General features: G+C 36.8%; 1 protein-coding gene across 4 annotated transcripts in view; it reads right to left on the bottom strand.

Annotated features, from left to right (window-relative positions):
- Positions 1 to 14,006, bottom strand: part of AK5 (adenylate kinase 5) — a 264,012-nt gene that overhangs the window by 203,794 nt on the left and 46,212 nt on the right. For all 4 annotated transcript variants that reach the window (XM_081307956.1, XM_081307957.1, XM_081307955.1 and 1 more), the window contains exon 6: positions 965 to 1,156. In XM_081307956.1, the coding sequence (XP_081164082.1) occupies positions 965 to 1,156 (192 nt within the window). The remainder of the gene's footprint in view (positions 1 to 964; positions 1,157 to 14,006) is intronic.

Genomic DNA, 14,006 nt, shown 5'->3' on the forward strand with positions numbered 1-14,006 from the left:
GGTCACAGGGGCTCTGTGGGTGGGCGTCAGTTGATTTACTTAAATGTGGAAAACATCTGTGTATTTTATTGGGATACACATGCATTGGTTTCACTGAATTCTCTATGGGGGCTTGTGACCCCCTTGGACAAGGGTCTTTGTTCTGGTGGGAAGGGGTCAGGGCTGAGAAGAGGGTTCTGCTCTCATGGAACTGCTGTGGTTTTGTGGTTTCCTGTACAGAACTTCCTTCAGATGGCTTACAATCTTGTTTGTTTCCCTGTGATTTAATACTGGAAACTGATATTGCGGGAAATCATCAATTGAGCTAAGCCTTTTATTTCTAAAAACTGAATTAACTAATGATTCAGTGTCATCTTTCCTTGGCACACGGAATACCATTAACTGGAAAACAAACTAAACAATTAGGAAAACATTGATTTCTGTATTATATCTGTTAATATTTGCTTTTGATAAATGACCAGAAAAATTAATGACTCCCATTTTAATATATTATCCCTTTTTATGACAAGTCAAACCCTCAGAAAAATTTTTCCTCAAGTCAGAATCTCATTTCTTTAGGTAGCACAATACAATAACCAAAACTTGCAATCCAAATATACTCTAAAACTATGCCAACTGTTGTTTATAAATCTTACCATTTTGTGACATTTTCAAAGACAAAAGATTTAAGAAGTCGGGCAAGAATTGCTTAAAACAACCCCCAATAATCCTTTAAAAACACTCTTTTACTCAGGGACTATAGAATTCTAGACGAGGTTAGAATTTATCACCTTTCACAAACTGACTTTTTAAAAAATCATTATGTCTTAATAAGGCAAACAGGTAAAAATGATTGATTTTCTTGATTGGTTTTATACTTCACCAAAAACCACTTTTAAGAGCAAGGGGGATTTCTATATGAGAACATAGGATAATTAGAAATCTGACAGGTCATTCTTGTGTGGACACTAAGAGCAGAACTTACTGTCATGATGAGCCCCTTCTCCTGGAAGTATTTAACCAACGGAGCTGCGTTCTGCTTGAAATTCATTAGTCTTCTTTGGGTAGCTTTGAGATTGTCATCTGGACGCCCCTGTTGTTCTGCACGCTTCAGTAATCGTTCCTTGAGCCTCTGGTTGGCACAAGCCAGGAAAACCACCAGGTCAGGGGTGCAGATCTGGGGAGAGCATTGGACAAGCAGAGAGGCATTCAATATCCCACCAACACGTGCATGGGCCTGGCATTCATTTCCCTTGGCCTTGTGGCTGCCATGTATTTGGCCCTCTAGTTTTTACCAGCATATCTCCTGGGCTGCCCCTCTACACATACCAGGGGCAGCTATTCCGATCATAGTCCATGTAAATGGCATCCCCCACCACATGGCTGTATGAAGTTGTCCTACAGAATTTAGAGAATACTTTTTAGTCTATGCTCATATAAATTTCCAGCTTGAATTAAGAATAATATAGGAAAAACTTTGTCAAAAGTATGTGCAATCTGATTTTAGAGGAGAAATGACTTTTGAGCCACAATGTTGTCTGCAGCTACTATTTCTATTTCCTACCATTTTAAAATTATCTACTGTATGCCAGGCACAATGCCAAGCCATTTCTTTACAATACTATAAACTTTGCAGCAATTTATAAAATGAACATTATCTCCACTTTATAGACGAGCAAACTGAACCTCAGAGAAACTAAGAACCTGTCTGAGATCACATGGTCAATAAAGTAAAAGTTGGTATTTGAATTATGTCTGCTTGGTCCAAGGCCTCTCTGTTCCTTCTACTAACACAAAGCAGCAAATGGCCCAAAGCCCTTCATGAATTTCTGAAAATACCAATTTTAACTAAATTAAACTAGTTTGCATTTAAAAGATAATATGACCAGATGAAGTAAATACAGTTTGTTATTGAGTATGAGACAAGGCAAAAAGCAGTCTTGCATAGTTGTTTGAAGTAATAGTCTCCAATTTTTTTCTAAAATTGTTATCTTTATTTATGACACATTTAATGTTATACCAAATTTAGCTGCTGCCAAATCAAAGAACTTCTTTTTTTAAAACTCAATATGTCTTTTACAAAAATTCTAAATGCATCTTCACAGTAATAAACTTTTTGAGCATATACCCCAATGAACATGTACTTATTAATTTATGAATTATACGTGTAGATCTGATATGTGTCCATTACCATACTAACATAAGATCACATTATAAATACATTCAAAAACAAAATTTTAAAAAAATGAGATACACTCCTCTTGAGTGTATGAGATACACTCCTCTTGGGGGGACTGGGGATTGAACCCAGGGGTACTTTACCATTGAACCATACCTCCAGCTCTTTTTATTTTTTAATTTGGACAGGGTCTCCCTAAATTACTGAGGGTCTTGTTAAGTTGCTGAGGCTGGCCTGAACCTGTGATCTTCCTGCCTCAGCCTCCCAAGTCACTGGGATTGTAGGTGTGTGCCACTGTACCCAGTCAATCATCAGAATTTTTAACATTTTCTCACACACCACAATATTTTATTTTGTGCACTGTGGAGACCACTTGTCTCCAGAAGCTGGGAAATATGGATTCCAGGTTTTGACCCCAAACTCCTTAACAGCCAAATGATGGGCATATGGCTTAAACTTGATAAGCTTCTGTGTTCTTTCATTTGTCAATAGAAAGGTATGAAATCTACGTCCCTGAGTGATTATGAAGTCAAATAATTCACACAAAATAAACTCAACAAATTTCAGCCTTGTTTAGACTTTTTTGGTTTTCAGGAGTTTGAGTGGTCTTGGTTCTTCTTTAACTTATTTTTTTTTTTATTTTGTTGTTTTTTTCCTTCTGCTTACATTTTTTCCTCCTCAAATCCCCAAGAGGAGGTATTTTCCAAGGCTTAGATCACATGTTTTTCCTTCCCCAGGTTCTCATTGTCCAGTGTTTTGGTTTTAGCTACTATCTTTTGTTGATGGATTCCAAATCTACACTTTTAGTCCTGACTTTGAACAGTCTCTCAGCTCTGTATTTTCAAGTGTCTGTGACAGTGCTATTTGTACATTTTAATCTAACTTTGATTTACTAGGATCAAAATTAATCTCATACCTTTCTACCTAAATCAAATTCCTGTCCTATTTGTTAGTGTATTTTTATTGTAGCAATACTCCTCTCCCAAATTTCTCAGCTAGAAGCCTCCAACATTTAGCATCACCTTTGAATCTTTCTTATCAAAATTTCAGTCTATTTAACTATCACCACTGGTTATTGATTAAGGTTAGGATTGAAATACCACTCCAGGGCTGGGGATGTGGCTCAAGCGGTAGCGCGCTCGCCTGGCATGCGTGCGGCCCGGGTTCGATCCTCAGCACCACATACAAAGATGTTGTGTCCGCCAAGAACTAAAAAATAAATATTAAAAAATTCTCTCTCTCTCTCTCTCTTTCTCTCTCTCTCTCTCTCTCTCTCTCTCTCTCTCTCTCCCTCTCTCTCTCTCCCACTCTCTCTTTAAAAAAAAAAAAAAAAGAAAAAGAAATACCACTCGGACTTCCCTCCCCCATTCTCACAGCTGTGTAAGTACAGCCACAAGAAATCACTAGAAAGAGTAATTAAGAATATGAATTTTAGAATCAGATCATCCTGAATATTAATCTAGAATCTGCCATCTATTAGGTTTGTTCTGACCCAAACTGTTCAATTCCTCTGAACCCCGGTTTCTCAGCTATAAAATAAGTGGAAAACTTGTGACATGGTACTTTTGTATTTCCCAGTTATTAAAAGCATGTAAATCACTTTTGAGAAGCTTGAAAATTTTTGAAAATCACACATAATTTTTGTAGGATATATGATGAAGAGATTACATAAAGTTAAAACTTTTCTTATTGAATATTATATTATGAAATTCATATTGAATATAACTTTCAGTAATATTTAGCATTACCTAATAAAATAAAGAACACATTTTAAAATTTACTTTAACTAAATTCTAGAAGGCAATCTCTGACAAATACAATGTAATATTGGTTTTGATTTTATAATATTGGTATAGTTAAATACAATAACAAACAAAAAAGAAACCCAACACTCTTAAATACAATAACAAACAAAAAAGAAACCCAACACCCTGAACTACCAGATCAGTACTGGATGCAGATAAAAATGTCTTGCTTCTAAAAATTCTTGCCTTTTGCACTTAAAACAAATTTAATGGTTTATGTTAATACATTTTACATGATGAGGTCAGAGGTAGCCTTATATATGTAGTCGTCATTATGCTTTATATCTTACTATTGGGTTTTATAGTACTAGAGACAATTTGTAATCCATCAACAGAAGGTAGTAGCTGAAACCAAAACCCGAGACAATGAGAACCTGGGGATTGAACCCAGGGATGCTTTACCACTGAGTCATACCACAGCTCTTTTTAATTTTTAATTTAAGACAGGGACTTCCTAAATTGCTGAGGGTCCTGCGCACTTGCCTAGCATGTGTGAGGCACTGGGTTCAATTCTCAGCACTGCATATAAATAAATAAAATAAGGTCTATCAATAACTAAAAAAAAAATTGAGTGGCATATGTAAGATTTTTTTTTTCTGGATGAATTAAACTCTGACAAAAATGATCTGGAAGGGAATATGCAAATTATTTAATTTCTTAATTGTGGATAATTTGCTGTCTTTCCTTGATATAAATAAAAAATAGGGTGTGAAGTCCTGGGTTCAATATCCAGCACAGCAAAAAAACAAAAAATCATAAACAAAACCACCTGTGAATTAAAAAAAAAAAATTAAACATAAAGCTGGCTACTATAGCAACTAGGGATAAGGAGCTGATTACCCTGCAGAGTGACCCCAGACATAAGCATGCTCATCTGATTCCTAGTAGCTCCCATACCCCACATACATCCACTCATTATCACCTCATGCTCGTGCTCCATTGTTATTGGAAAATATTAAATGCTTGTTTTTTCCCAAACTTAAAAAAAAAGCACACACCATTCTATTTCAAACCCTAGAAAATGTTCATGAAATCCACTTGTGACATGTTGGGAAGTCATAAGGTCCCCACATAACAAAGCTGACTAAATGAATGAGAATAAAGACATACATAAGAGCAATAACAGAGCTCTCTCTTTTGTCTACATGACAGTAAATTTCTGAATTGCTGATGTGTTTCTCCCATTGAATCAGGTAAGTCAGTTGTTACACAGACAATTCAATCTTCTTCTACCCACTTTTTAAGCCCTTATTGGAACCACTGTTCTGTTAAAAAGAATCAGTGATTCCCTGTATTCACTGCGTCATGCTGCAAAGTGAGCTCATTCTGATTCTCCCTGTTTTGACTGTCAATGCTTTCGACTGCTCTGTTCTTGATGAAAATATGTTGAGAGGGCCTAGGCTCAGTAATTCAGATCAGCTACACTGTCAGAAACCAGGAAGCACAATATTAAAGAAAAAGCAAGATCAGAGTGGAAATAAAAACAGGAATCACAGAAACTAAAATATGGGGAAAACTTGGAGGTTATCTAACCCTAATTAATGCAAAACCTGTAATCATCTCCATGGTCTCCTGACTAATGATTTTAAAACGTGAACATTTAAACTCCAGTGTTCTGCCTTGAGCATTTCTTGTAATGGGTACTTAGTTATCAGACCCTTTCATCACTCCTTGAGTGTAACTGGGAAGTTTCTAACACGGGCCTGAAATTTGCTTCTCTGTTCTGCCTACAGGAAAAATGTAAAATAAATTACTACTACTTTACCCATTAAACATTTATTGAACACATACTATCATCATAAAAGCTAGACTAGATCATTATAAAAGGGGGGAAAAAAGATGGAGAGCTAGATTCACTAGCATTTAACAAGGAGATAATTTCTAAGCAGAGCTTTCAGTAGACCATAGGCCAAGGGACAAAAACTGGACCATATGGCCCACCATAGAGGAAGGGCTTTAGAAAGTACCACCCTGTACCCAGGAAAGGCTTTGGTTAGCCCAGTAAAAGGCTATATATACCCTCTGAGGGTATGTGAATCAACCTTCACAGGGCTAAAGCCTGTTTAGAACCAACTCAAATCCACGTTACATTATGGTGATCAATCCCATAGTATTGGCACATGCCCCTTCATTTGCTGATCCCTGCTCTAAATAAGCATTAAAATGTTGTATTAAAAAAATATAACAGCCGGGCATGGTGGCGCATGCTTGTAATCCCAGAGGCTCGGGAGGCTGAGGTAGGAAGATTGAGAGTTCAAAGCTAGCCTCAGCAAAAGCAAGGTGCTAAGAAACTCAGTAAGACTCCGTCTCTAAATAAAATACAAAATAGGGCTGGGGATGTGGCTCCGTGGTTGTGTGTCCCTGAGTTTAACCCCTGGTACCCTCCCCACCAGAAAAAAAAATATAGTGAGCAATCTAAAATTTAAAAATGAAAATTATTTAATTTAAAAAAACAAGAAAAAGAACAACAAAATGGGTGGACAAATAGAAAATAACATGTAAAATAATAGATTTAAAACCAAATACATAAGATATTGCATTAAATTTGAAAAGATTGAATGCTGTTATTAGAAAACAGAAGTAGATTGAATTAAAAAAAAAAAACAAAAGCAAAAACCTGTTTGCTGTTCATAAGATGGTGTCTTAACCTGGGCTCTTCTTGAAAGCAAAACCCAAGGGCAGGGTGTGTGGTTCAGTGGTAGGGAGCCTGCTTAGCATGCATAGGATCCAAGGTTCATCTCCAGTACCAGGAAGAAAGGAAGGAAGGAAAGAAGGAAGAAAGGAAGAGAAGGAGGGAGGAAGTGAGCAGAGGAGGGAAAAAGAAAGCAAAACCAGGACCGGAGATTGCCTGCTTGTGGTTGGCTGGGTCAGGGTCCAGCAAGAGTTCAAAGAAGAGCCGGTCAAAGTCAATGCAAGTATCAAATAAGTCACTGCTGCAGGACACTGGGTCTCTGTGCTGCTAGATCTTCTGAGGGACAAATATGAGGAGATTTTATTCATCAGATCCCATCCCCTCTTGGTCAAGAGTTGCCTTCTCGCACGCCACCTCCTCCTACTCTCACACTGAGTATGTATGACTGTATGTGTCTCAGGGCAGAGGCCAAAGAGATACAGGAGTTGCAGCACATCAACTGGCACAAAACTAACTTCTCTCTCTCTCTCTCTCTCTCTCTCTCTCTCACACACACACACACACACACACACATCATAAATAAATGCACAGAAATTAAAAAATAAAAATATAACCAGAAATGGCCAAGTAAAAAGTTGATTGAGGGAATACATAGAGGACATCAGAACAGCTTGATATAGCAGTACACTTTAAATATAAAAATGCAGCAAAGCTAAAATAAGGTAGGGAAAAAGCACACCATGAGAACACTCACCAGTGGAAAGCTGGTAAAACTACACAAACAATAGACCAAGTAGAGGACCTCAGAGAGAGAAGTATTACTATAGCTAAAGAATGCCATTTCATTATAATAGAAGGTTCAATTTCCAAGAAACAATAAAACACTCTTAAAATGCATGACCTAATAATCTAAACCCAAAGGATATAAAGCCAAACTTGGACAGAACTAGCAGAGACTCTCAAACCCATAATCATAATGGGAGATTTTAATATATCTTTCCAACTAACTGATAGAACAAACAGAAAAAAAAAACAGTAAGGATACAGATTTCAACATAATTAACAAATTGCTTCATGTTTTTATAATAGTATTTGAGTTGAATAAAAAGTCTTTTAAAACACATAAAATCTATAAAAATTTAACATATTCTGAGCCATAAAGAAAGTTTCAACAAATCTCAAATGATTGAAATCACAGAGTATCTTCGATGACTATAGTAGACATAAGCTCTGTGTTAATGAAAACAAAAATAGAGGCTGGGGTATAGCTCAGGAGCGGAGCTTGCTTAGCATGCATGATGAGTTCCTGGGTTCAATATTCAGCACCATAAATGAATATATGAATGTATAAATAAATAAAAAAACAGAAAATCTTGTTTGGAAATTAAACAATACACTTTAATATAATTTCTGGGTCAAAAAAATCACAATATAAATAGAAAATATTTAATTAAATAATAACAAAACATGACATTCCAAGTCATGTGTGATGTAGCTAAACCACAGCTGCAGAAGCATTTACTGCCTTAGATGCTTTCATTAGGGGAAAAAAGAAGAAGAAAATCAGTGACTTAGGTATCCATCTCAAAATGGCTAGAGAAAAGTTAGATCTTTTAGGCTTACTAAAAAAGAGCATGAAGGAAAAGAGTAGAAATTATATAAAATTATATAAAAAGATAAGAGTAGAAATTAATGAAATATAAAATAAAATAGCTAAGGGATGGGTTCTCTGGAAAACTAATAAAGTTGATAATCCCTGGTGAAAGTAATTAAGAAAAAGAGAAAGGACAAATAAGGACTGAGAACAAAAAAGAATTCATCTCTAAATAAAATTCCACAGATATTAAGATGATAGCAGAGGATATTAAGAATATGAAAACAAATTGAAAAATTTACATGAAATGGAAAGTTTTCTAAAAAAAATACAACTCTTTAAAATTGGTTAAAAATAGAAAGAATAGTCTGATGTTTTTGAAAGATATTTCCAGAACTCTCAAAGAAAACTCTAGATCTAGATGACTTTTTGTTGTTGTTGTTGTTTAAAATTTAAAATTAATCTTGAAATTGATTTGGAAATGTAGAGATCCAAGGATAGTCAGGACATTTTCAAGGCGATCTTGAAAATAAGTGACAGAACTCATTGCCAGATAGTGTGACTCACTTCAAATCCATAGCCATGAAGAGAGGGTGGTAGGAGAAGTGAAGCAGACCATTGCACAGAAGAGAGAAACCTAAGACGGATCCACTACCCCAAGCTATGCTATCCATGGCAAAGACGGCTCTGCAACATGTTAGGAAAAGCACAGTCTTCAGTTCACAGTGCTGGGTCAAGTGGATGTCCACATGGAAAACAGATATTACATTATATGATAATATTAAATGATACACAAATTTATTTCAAAATAATTTTTCAGTCTAAATGTGAAAGGTAAAGTGATAAGAATTCAAGAAGATAAAATATAGGAAAATAGCTTCTAGATGTTAGGGTAGACAAGGATTTCTTAAATAGGATTAAAAAAAAACCCTAACAATATAAGAAACATTTGCTAAATTTGACTGCTTTACAATTTAAAATCACTCTTACTTATTAAAACACAGCATTAAGAATATGAAAACATTAGCTAGCCACTTGGAGAAAATATTTCCAATATGTATAACCAACCAAGGGTTTGTTTCAAAAATATGGAAAAAAATCTTACAAATCAGTAAGAAAAAGAGAAAACAATAGAAATATGGGCAAGAGATTGGAACAGGTAGTTTTACAAAAAAGGACAGATTAAGGACTAATAAATGGTGCTCATGTCATCATTTAAAATCCAGATAATTCAAATGGAAAGTACACACACAAACTAGAGTGGAAAAAATCTTGAAGATTAACAATACCAAATGTTAACAAGGTTATATAACCATTGGAGCAAATTTTCGATCATTTGTTGAACAGCATATTATAACCTCTGTGCCTATGTGCCTGATTTGATTCTGGGCACCAAAGATGAACAGTGAACACAATGAGGCATGTCCTTGCACTTATGGAGCTTGGCCAATTGGAAGAGGAAACCTCAATCAAAGAATATCACAAATAAGAGTCAAAATATTATGTTGTAGGGGCCACAAGGCAGAGATAGAACAGCTGATACTGTGAAAACAAAAAACTGGGAGATTAAGCCTTCACAGGGAGGTCATTCAAGGCTCCCATGAGGAACTAGCAACTGAGCCAAGATCTGACGATAAAGGATTGACCAGAGAAAAAAGAGGAGGGAAGAGCTGTCCTTCCAAAAGAACAAGAACCCACACACAAAGGCAGGCAGGTGGACTTTGGAGGAGCATAACACTCAATTTAGCTTGAGGCATGCGGCTCACAGGATGAGAATCTTTCAGATATCATCCTCCATAAAAGGAGATAAACAGTTACACAATTCCTTTCCAAGAGAGTGGAAACAAGTAGATTTTGATTAGATGTCTTAATTAGATTTTTCCCAATTAAATTTGATGTTTACAGGTGGAAGATTCTGGACACCAGAACAAAGGAACTGGAATCCCGGCAAATAGGAAGTTATGTCATCTGTTTTCTTTGTCTCCTGTCTGTAAGTAACACGCATGGACTCTAGGATCACACTGGCTTGGTTATAAGCTGTATGGCCTGAGAGTTATTAAGACCCCCTGGTCCTATAAGAACAATAACTAGAATATTAATCTCTCAGAAAAGCCAGTCTTCCCTCTCATTCTTCTGCATCCTCCTCTCTTCGCTTTTGAGGACAGAAAGTGTGGCTAAAGTTGGCGAGAGGAAGACATTTCACTATGCTATGTAGCACTAGGCAGAGGGATTGTTTGCTTCACTCTTATTTCCAAGAGGCTAGAAAGTTAACTCTCTCTCTCTCTCTCTCTCTCTCTCTCTCTCTCTCTCTCTCTCTCTGCCTCCCTTTTCTTCCTCTCCCTCCCTCCCTCTCTCCCTTGCTTATGCTTATCTGATTTTATGAACTCGCATTTTTCTGTAGAACTGGTGAGATCTGCTGGACTTAATTCTCAGAAGGCCTGCACTGGGCCACCAATCACAGACAGAGATTGTGGTTCTCTGCTCTAGTTCCTGTCTTCAACTCTACGTGATGTTTGGATCAACATGTCTGTGACAAGAATAAGACAATCCAAGATCAGGTGGCTTCGAGATTGGGATTGGAGAAGACCATCTGGCCTGCTTTGGCCCTGGGCTTCAGGTTGTCTCTAACCCAAACTAAAGGATTTCTTCTGGGATTCAGATACAAAATTTGGAAACAAAGTTTCACAATGAAGAATGTTTTTGCTGTTGGTGGTCATCTCTCACATATTTGACTTAGATCATGTTGGAAGTAGACACATAAATACAGTTATCTCATACTAGACAAAGGTGCCAAAAACACATTAGAAAAAAGATAGCCTCTTCAACAAATGGTTCTGGGAAAACTGGAAATCCATATACAGCAAAATGAAACTAAACCCCTATCTCTCACTATACACAAAACTCAACTCAAAGTGGATCCAGGACCTAGGAATTAGACCAGAGACTCAATGCCTAATGAAGAAAAAATAGGCCCAAATCTTCATCATGTTGGATTAGGACCCAACTTCCTTTCTTATATATTCTGAAGATTAGCGCTCTATCTGACATGCGTGTGGCAAAAATTTGCTCCCAAAATATAGGCTCTCTCTTTACATCACTGATTGTTTCTTTTGCTGAGAAGAAGATTTTTCAGTTTGAATGGATCCAAATTCCTTAATAGGACACCCATAGCACAAGAGTTAACAACTAGAATCAACAAATGGGACTTAATTAAACTTAAAAGTTTTTTCTCAGCAAAAGAAACAATAAGAGAGGTAAATAGGGAGCCTACATCCTGGGAACAAATTTTTACTCCTCACACCTCAGATAGAGCCCTAATATCCAGAGTATACAAAGAACTCAAAAAATTAGACAATAAGATAACAAATAACCCAATCAACAAATGGGCCAAGGACCTGAACAGACACTTCTCAGAGGAGGATATACAATCAATCAACAAGTACATGAAAAAATGCTCTCCATCTCTAGCAGTCAGAGAAATGCAAATCAAAACCACACTAAGATACCATCTCACCCCAGTAAGATTGGCAGCCACTATGAAGTCAAACAACAACAAGTGCTGGTGAGGATGTGGAGAAAAGGGTACACTTGTACATTGCTGGTGGGACTGCAAATTGGTGCGGCCAATTTGGAAAGCAGTTTGGAGATTCCTGGGAAAGCTGGGAATGGAACCACCATTTGACCCAGCTATTGCCCTTCTCGGACTATTCCCTGAAGACCTTAAAAAAGCATGCTACAGGGATACTGCCACATCGATGTTCATAGCAGCACAATTCACAATAGCTAGACTGTGGAACCAACCCAGATGCCCTTCAATAGATGAATGGATAAAAAAAATGTGGCATCTATACACAATGGAGTACTATGCAGCAATAAAAAATGACAAAATCATAGAATTTTCAGGGAAATGGATGGCACTAGAGCAGATTATGCTTAGTGAAGCTAGCCAATCCCTAAAAAACAAATACCAAATGTCTTCTTTGATATAATGAGAGCAACTATGAACAGAGTAGGGAGGGAGAGCAGGAAGAAAAGATTAACTTTAAACAGAGACATGAGATGGGAGGGAAAGGGAGAGAAAAGGGAAATTGCATGGAAATGGAGGGAGACCCTCATTGCTATACAAAATTACATATAAGAGGTTGTGAGGGGAATGGGAAAATAAACAAGGAGAGAAATGAACTACAGTAGATGGGGTAGAGAGAGAAGTTGGGAGGGGAGGGGAGGGGGGATAGTAGGGGATAGGAAAGGTAGCAGAATACAACAATTACTAATAGGGCATTATGTAAAATTGTGGATGTGTAACCGATGTGATTCTGCAATCTGCATTTGGGGTAAAATTGGGGGTTCATAACCCACTTCAATCTAATGTATGAAATATGATATGTCAAGAGCTTTGTAATGTTGTGAACAACCAATAAAAAATTAAAAAAAAAAAAGAGTGAAGCAGGTGGCATCACTATACCAGAATTTAAACTATACTACAGAGCAATGTAACAAAAACAGCATGATATTGGCACCAAAATAGACATGTTGACCAATGGTACAGAATAGAAGACACAGAGAAAAACCCACATAAATACAGTTATCTCATACTAGACAAAGGTGCCAAAAACACATTAGAAAAAAGATAGCCTCTTCAACAAATGGTTCTGGGAAAACTGGAAATCCATATACAGCAAAATGAAACTAAACCCCTATCTCTCACTATACACAAAACTCAACTCAAAGTGGATCCAGGACCTAGGAATTAGACCAGAGACTCAATGCCTAATGAAGAAAAAATAGGCCCAAATCTTCATCATGTTGGATTAGGACCCAACTTCCTTAACAAGACTCCTAAAGCACAAGAAATAAAATCAAGAATCAATAAATGGGGGCTGGAGTTGTGGCTTAGCAGTAGAGCGCTCGCCTAACATGTGTGAGACCCTGGGTTCCATCCTCAGCACCACATAAAAATAAATAAACAAAATAAAGGTGTTGTGTACAACTAAAAAATAAATATTTTTTAAAAAAGTATCTGTTTTGTTGAGGAAAACTCTGATGTGGACGTGAAGGAGACTCTGCAGGAATGTCTTGAAAGGGCACTCTGCACCAGCTCCTCTAGTCTAATTGTCCTTGGAAGCTTGTCAGAAATGCGCTCGTGAGCTCCACTCTTCAGAGGTGGTGATGGGACCCAGGAAACTGGATTTTAACTTCTGCTTTATGTTGTAAGAAATCCAAATGGTAGAAATGAGTGGTCAGGACATGTGCTTAGTGAGGTGCAGAGTCTTAAAAAGATAACAACAACAACAATAAAAAATCCAAAGTGGAGCAAAGTGATTAAATACAAAAATACTGCCTGTTTCACTTAGGGAGATGTCTAGTACGTGAAGCACCATATTCTACCCAATTGGTGATCTCTTACTTTGGGGAAGTAGTTATCTAGGTTAGTCTGTTCCTTCCACAATTTGTCACAAGCCGAATTAATCATATCTGCTAAACAGAGCATATCATTAATAGCTTCGAAAATATTTCCTTAAAGTTAGCTTATGAAAAGAACATTTCTGGCATTTGATTTTAACATGCAAATGTTCAATAAAAGCAGCTGGGGTACATCAGAATGGCAAGATGTAAGAATTTAAAGAAGAAGTTTTTATTTAATATATATTGGGTTGACAATAAGTAACTTACAATGCTGTTTTCCCCCAGTGTTCTTTTATTCCATCTAATTACCTATCCAGGCAACTATTTCCTTTGCTTATTTATTCATTTGTCTAGTATTCACTAAGATCCTATTATAAGCTAGAAATTGAAGTTGTGGGAAGTTAGGCTGTG

This window comes from Spermophilus citellus (assembly GCF_964194105.1).
Source record: "Spermophilus citellus genome assembly, chromosome: 9".
Lineage (NCBI taxonomy): Eukaryota > Metazoa > Chordata > Mammalia > Rodentia > Sciuridae > Spermophilus > Spermophilus citellus.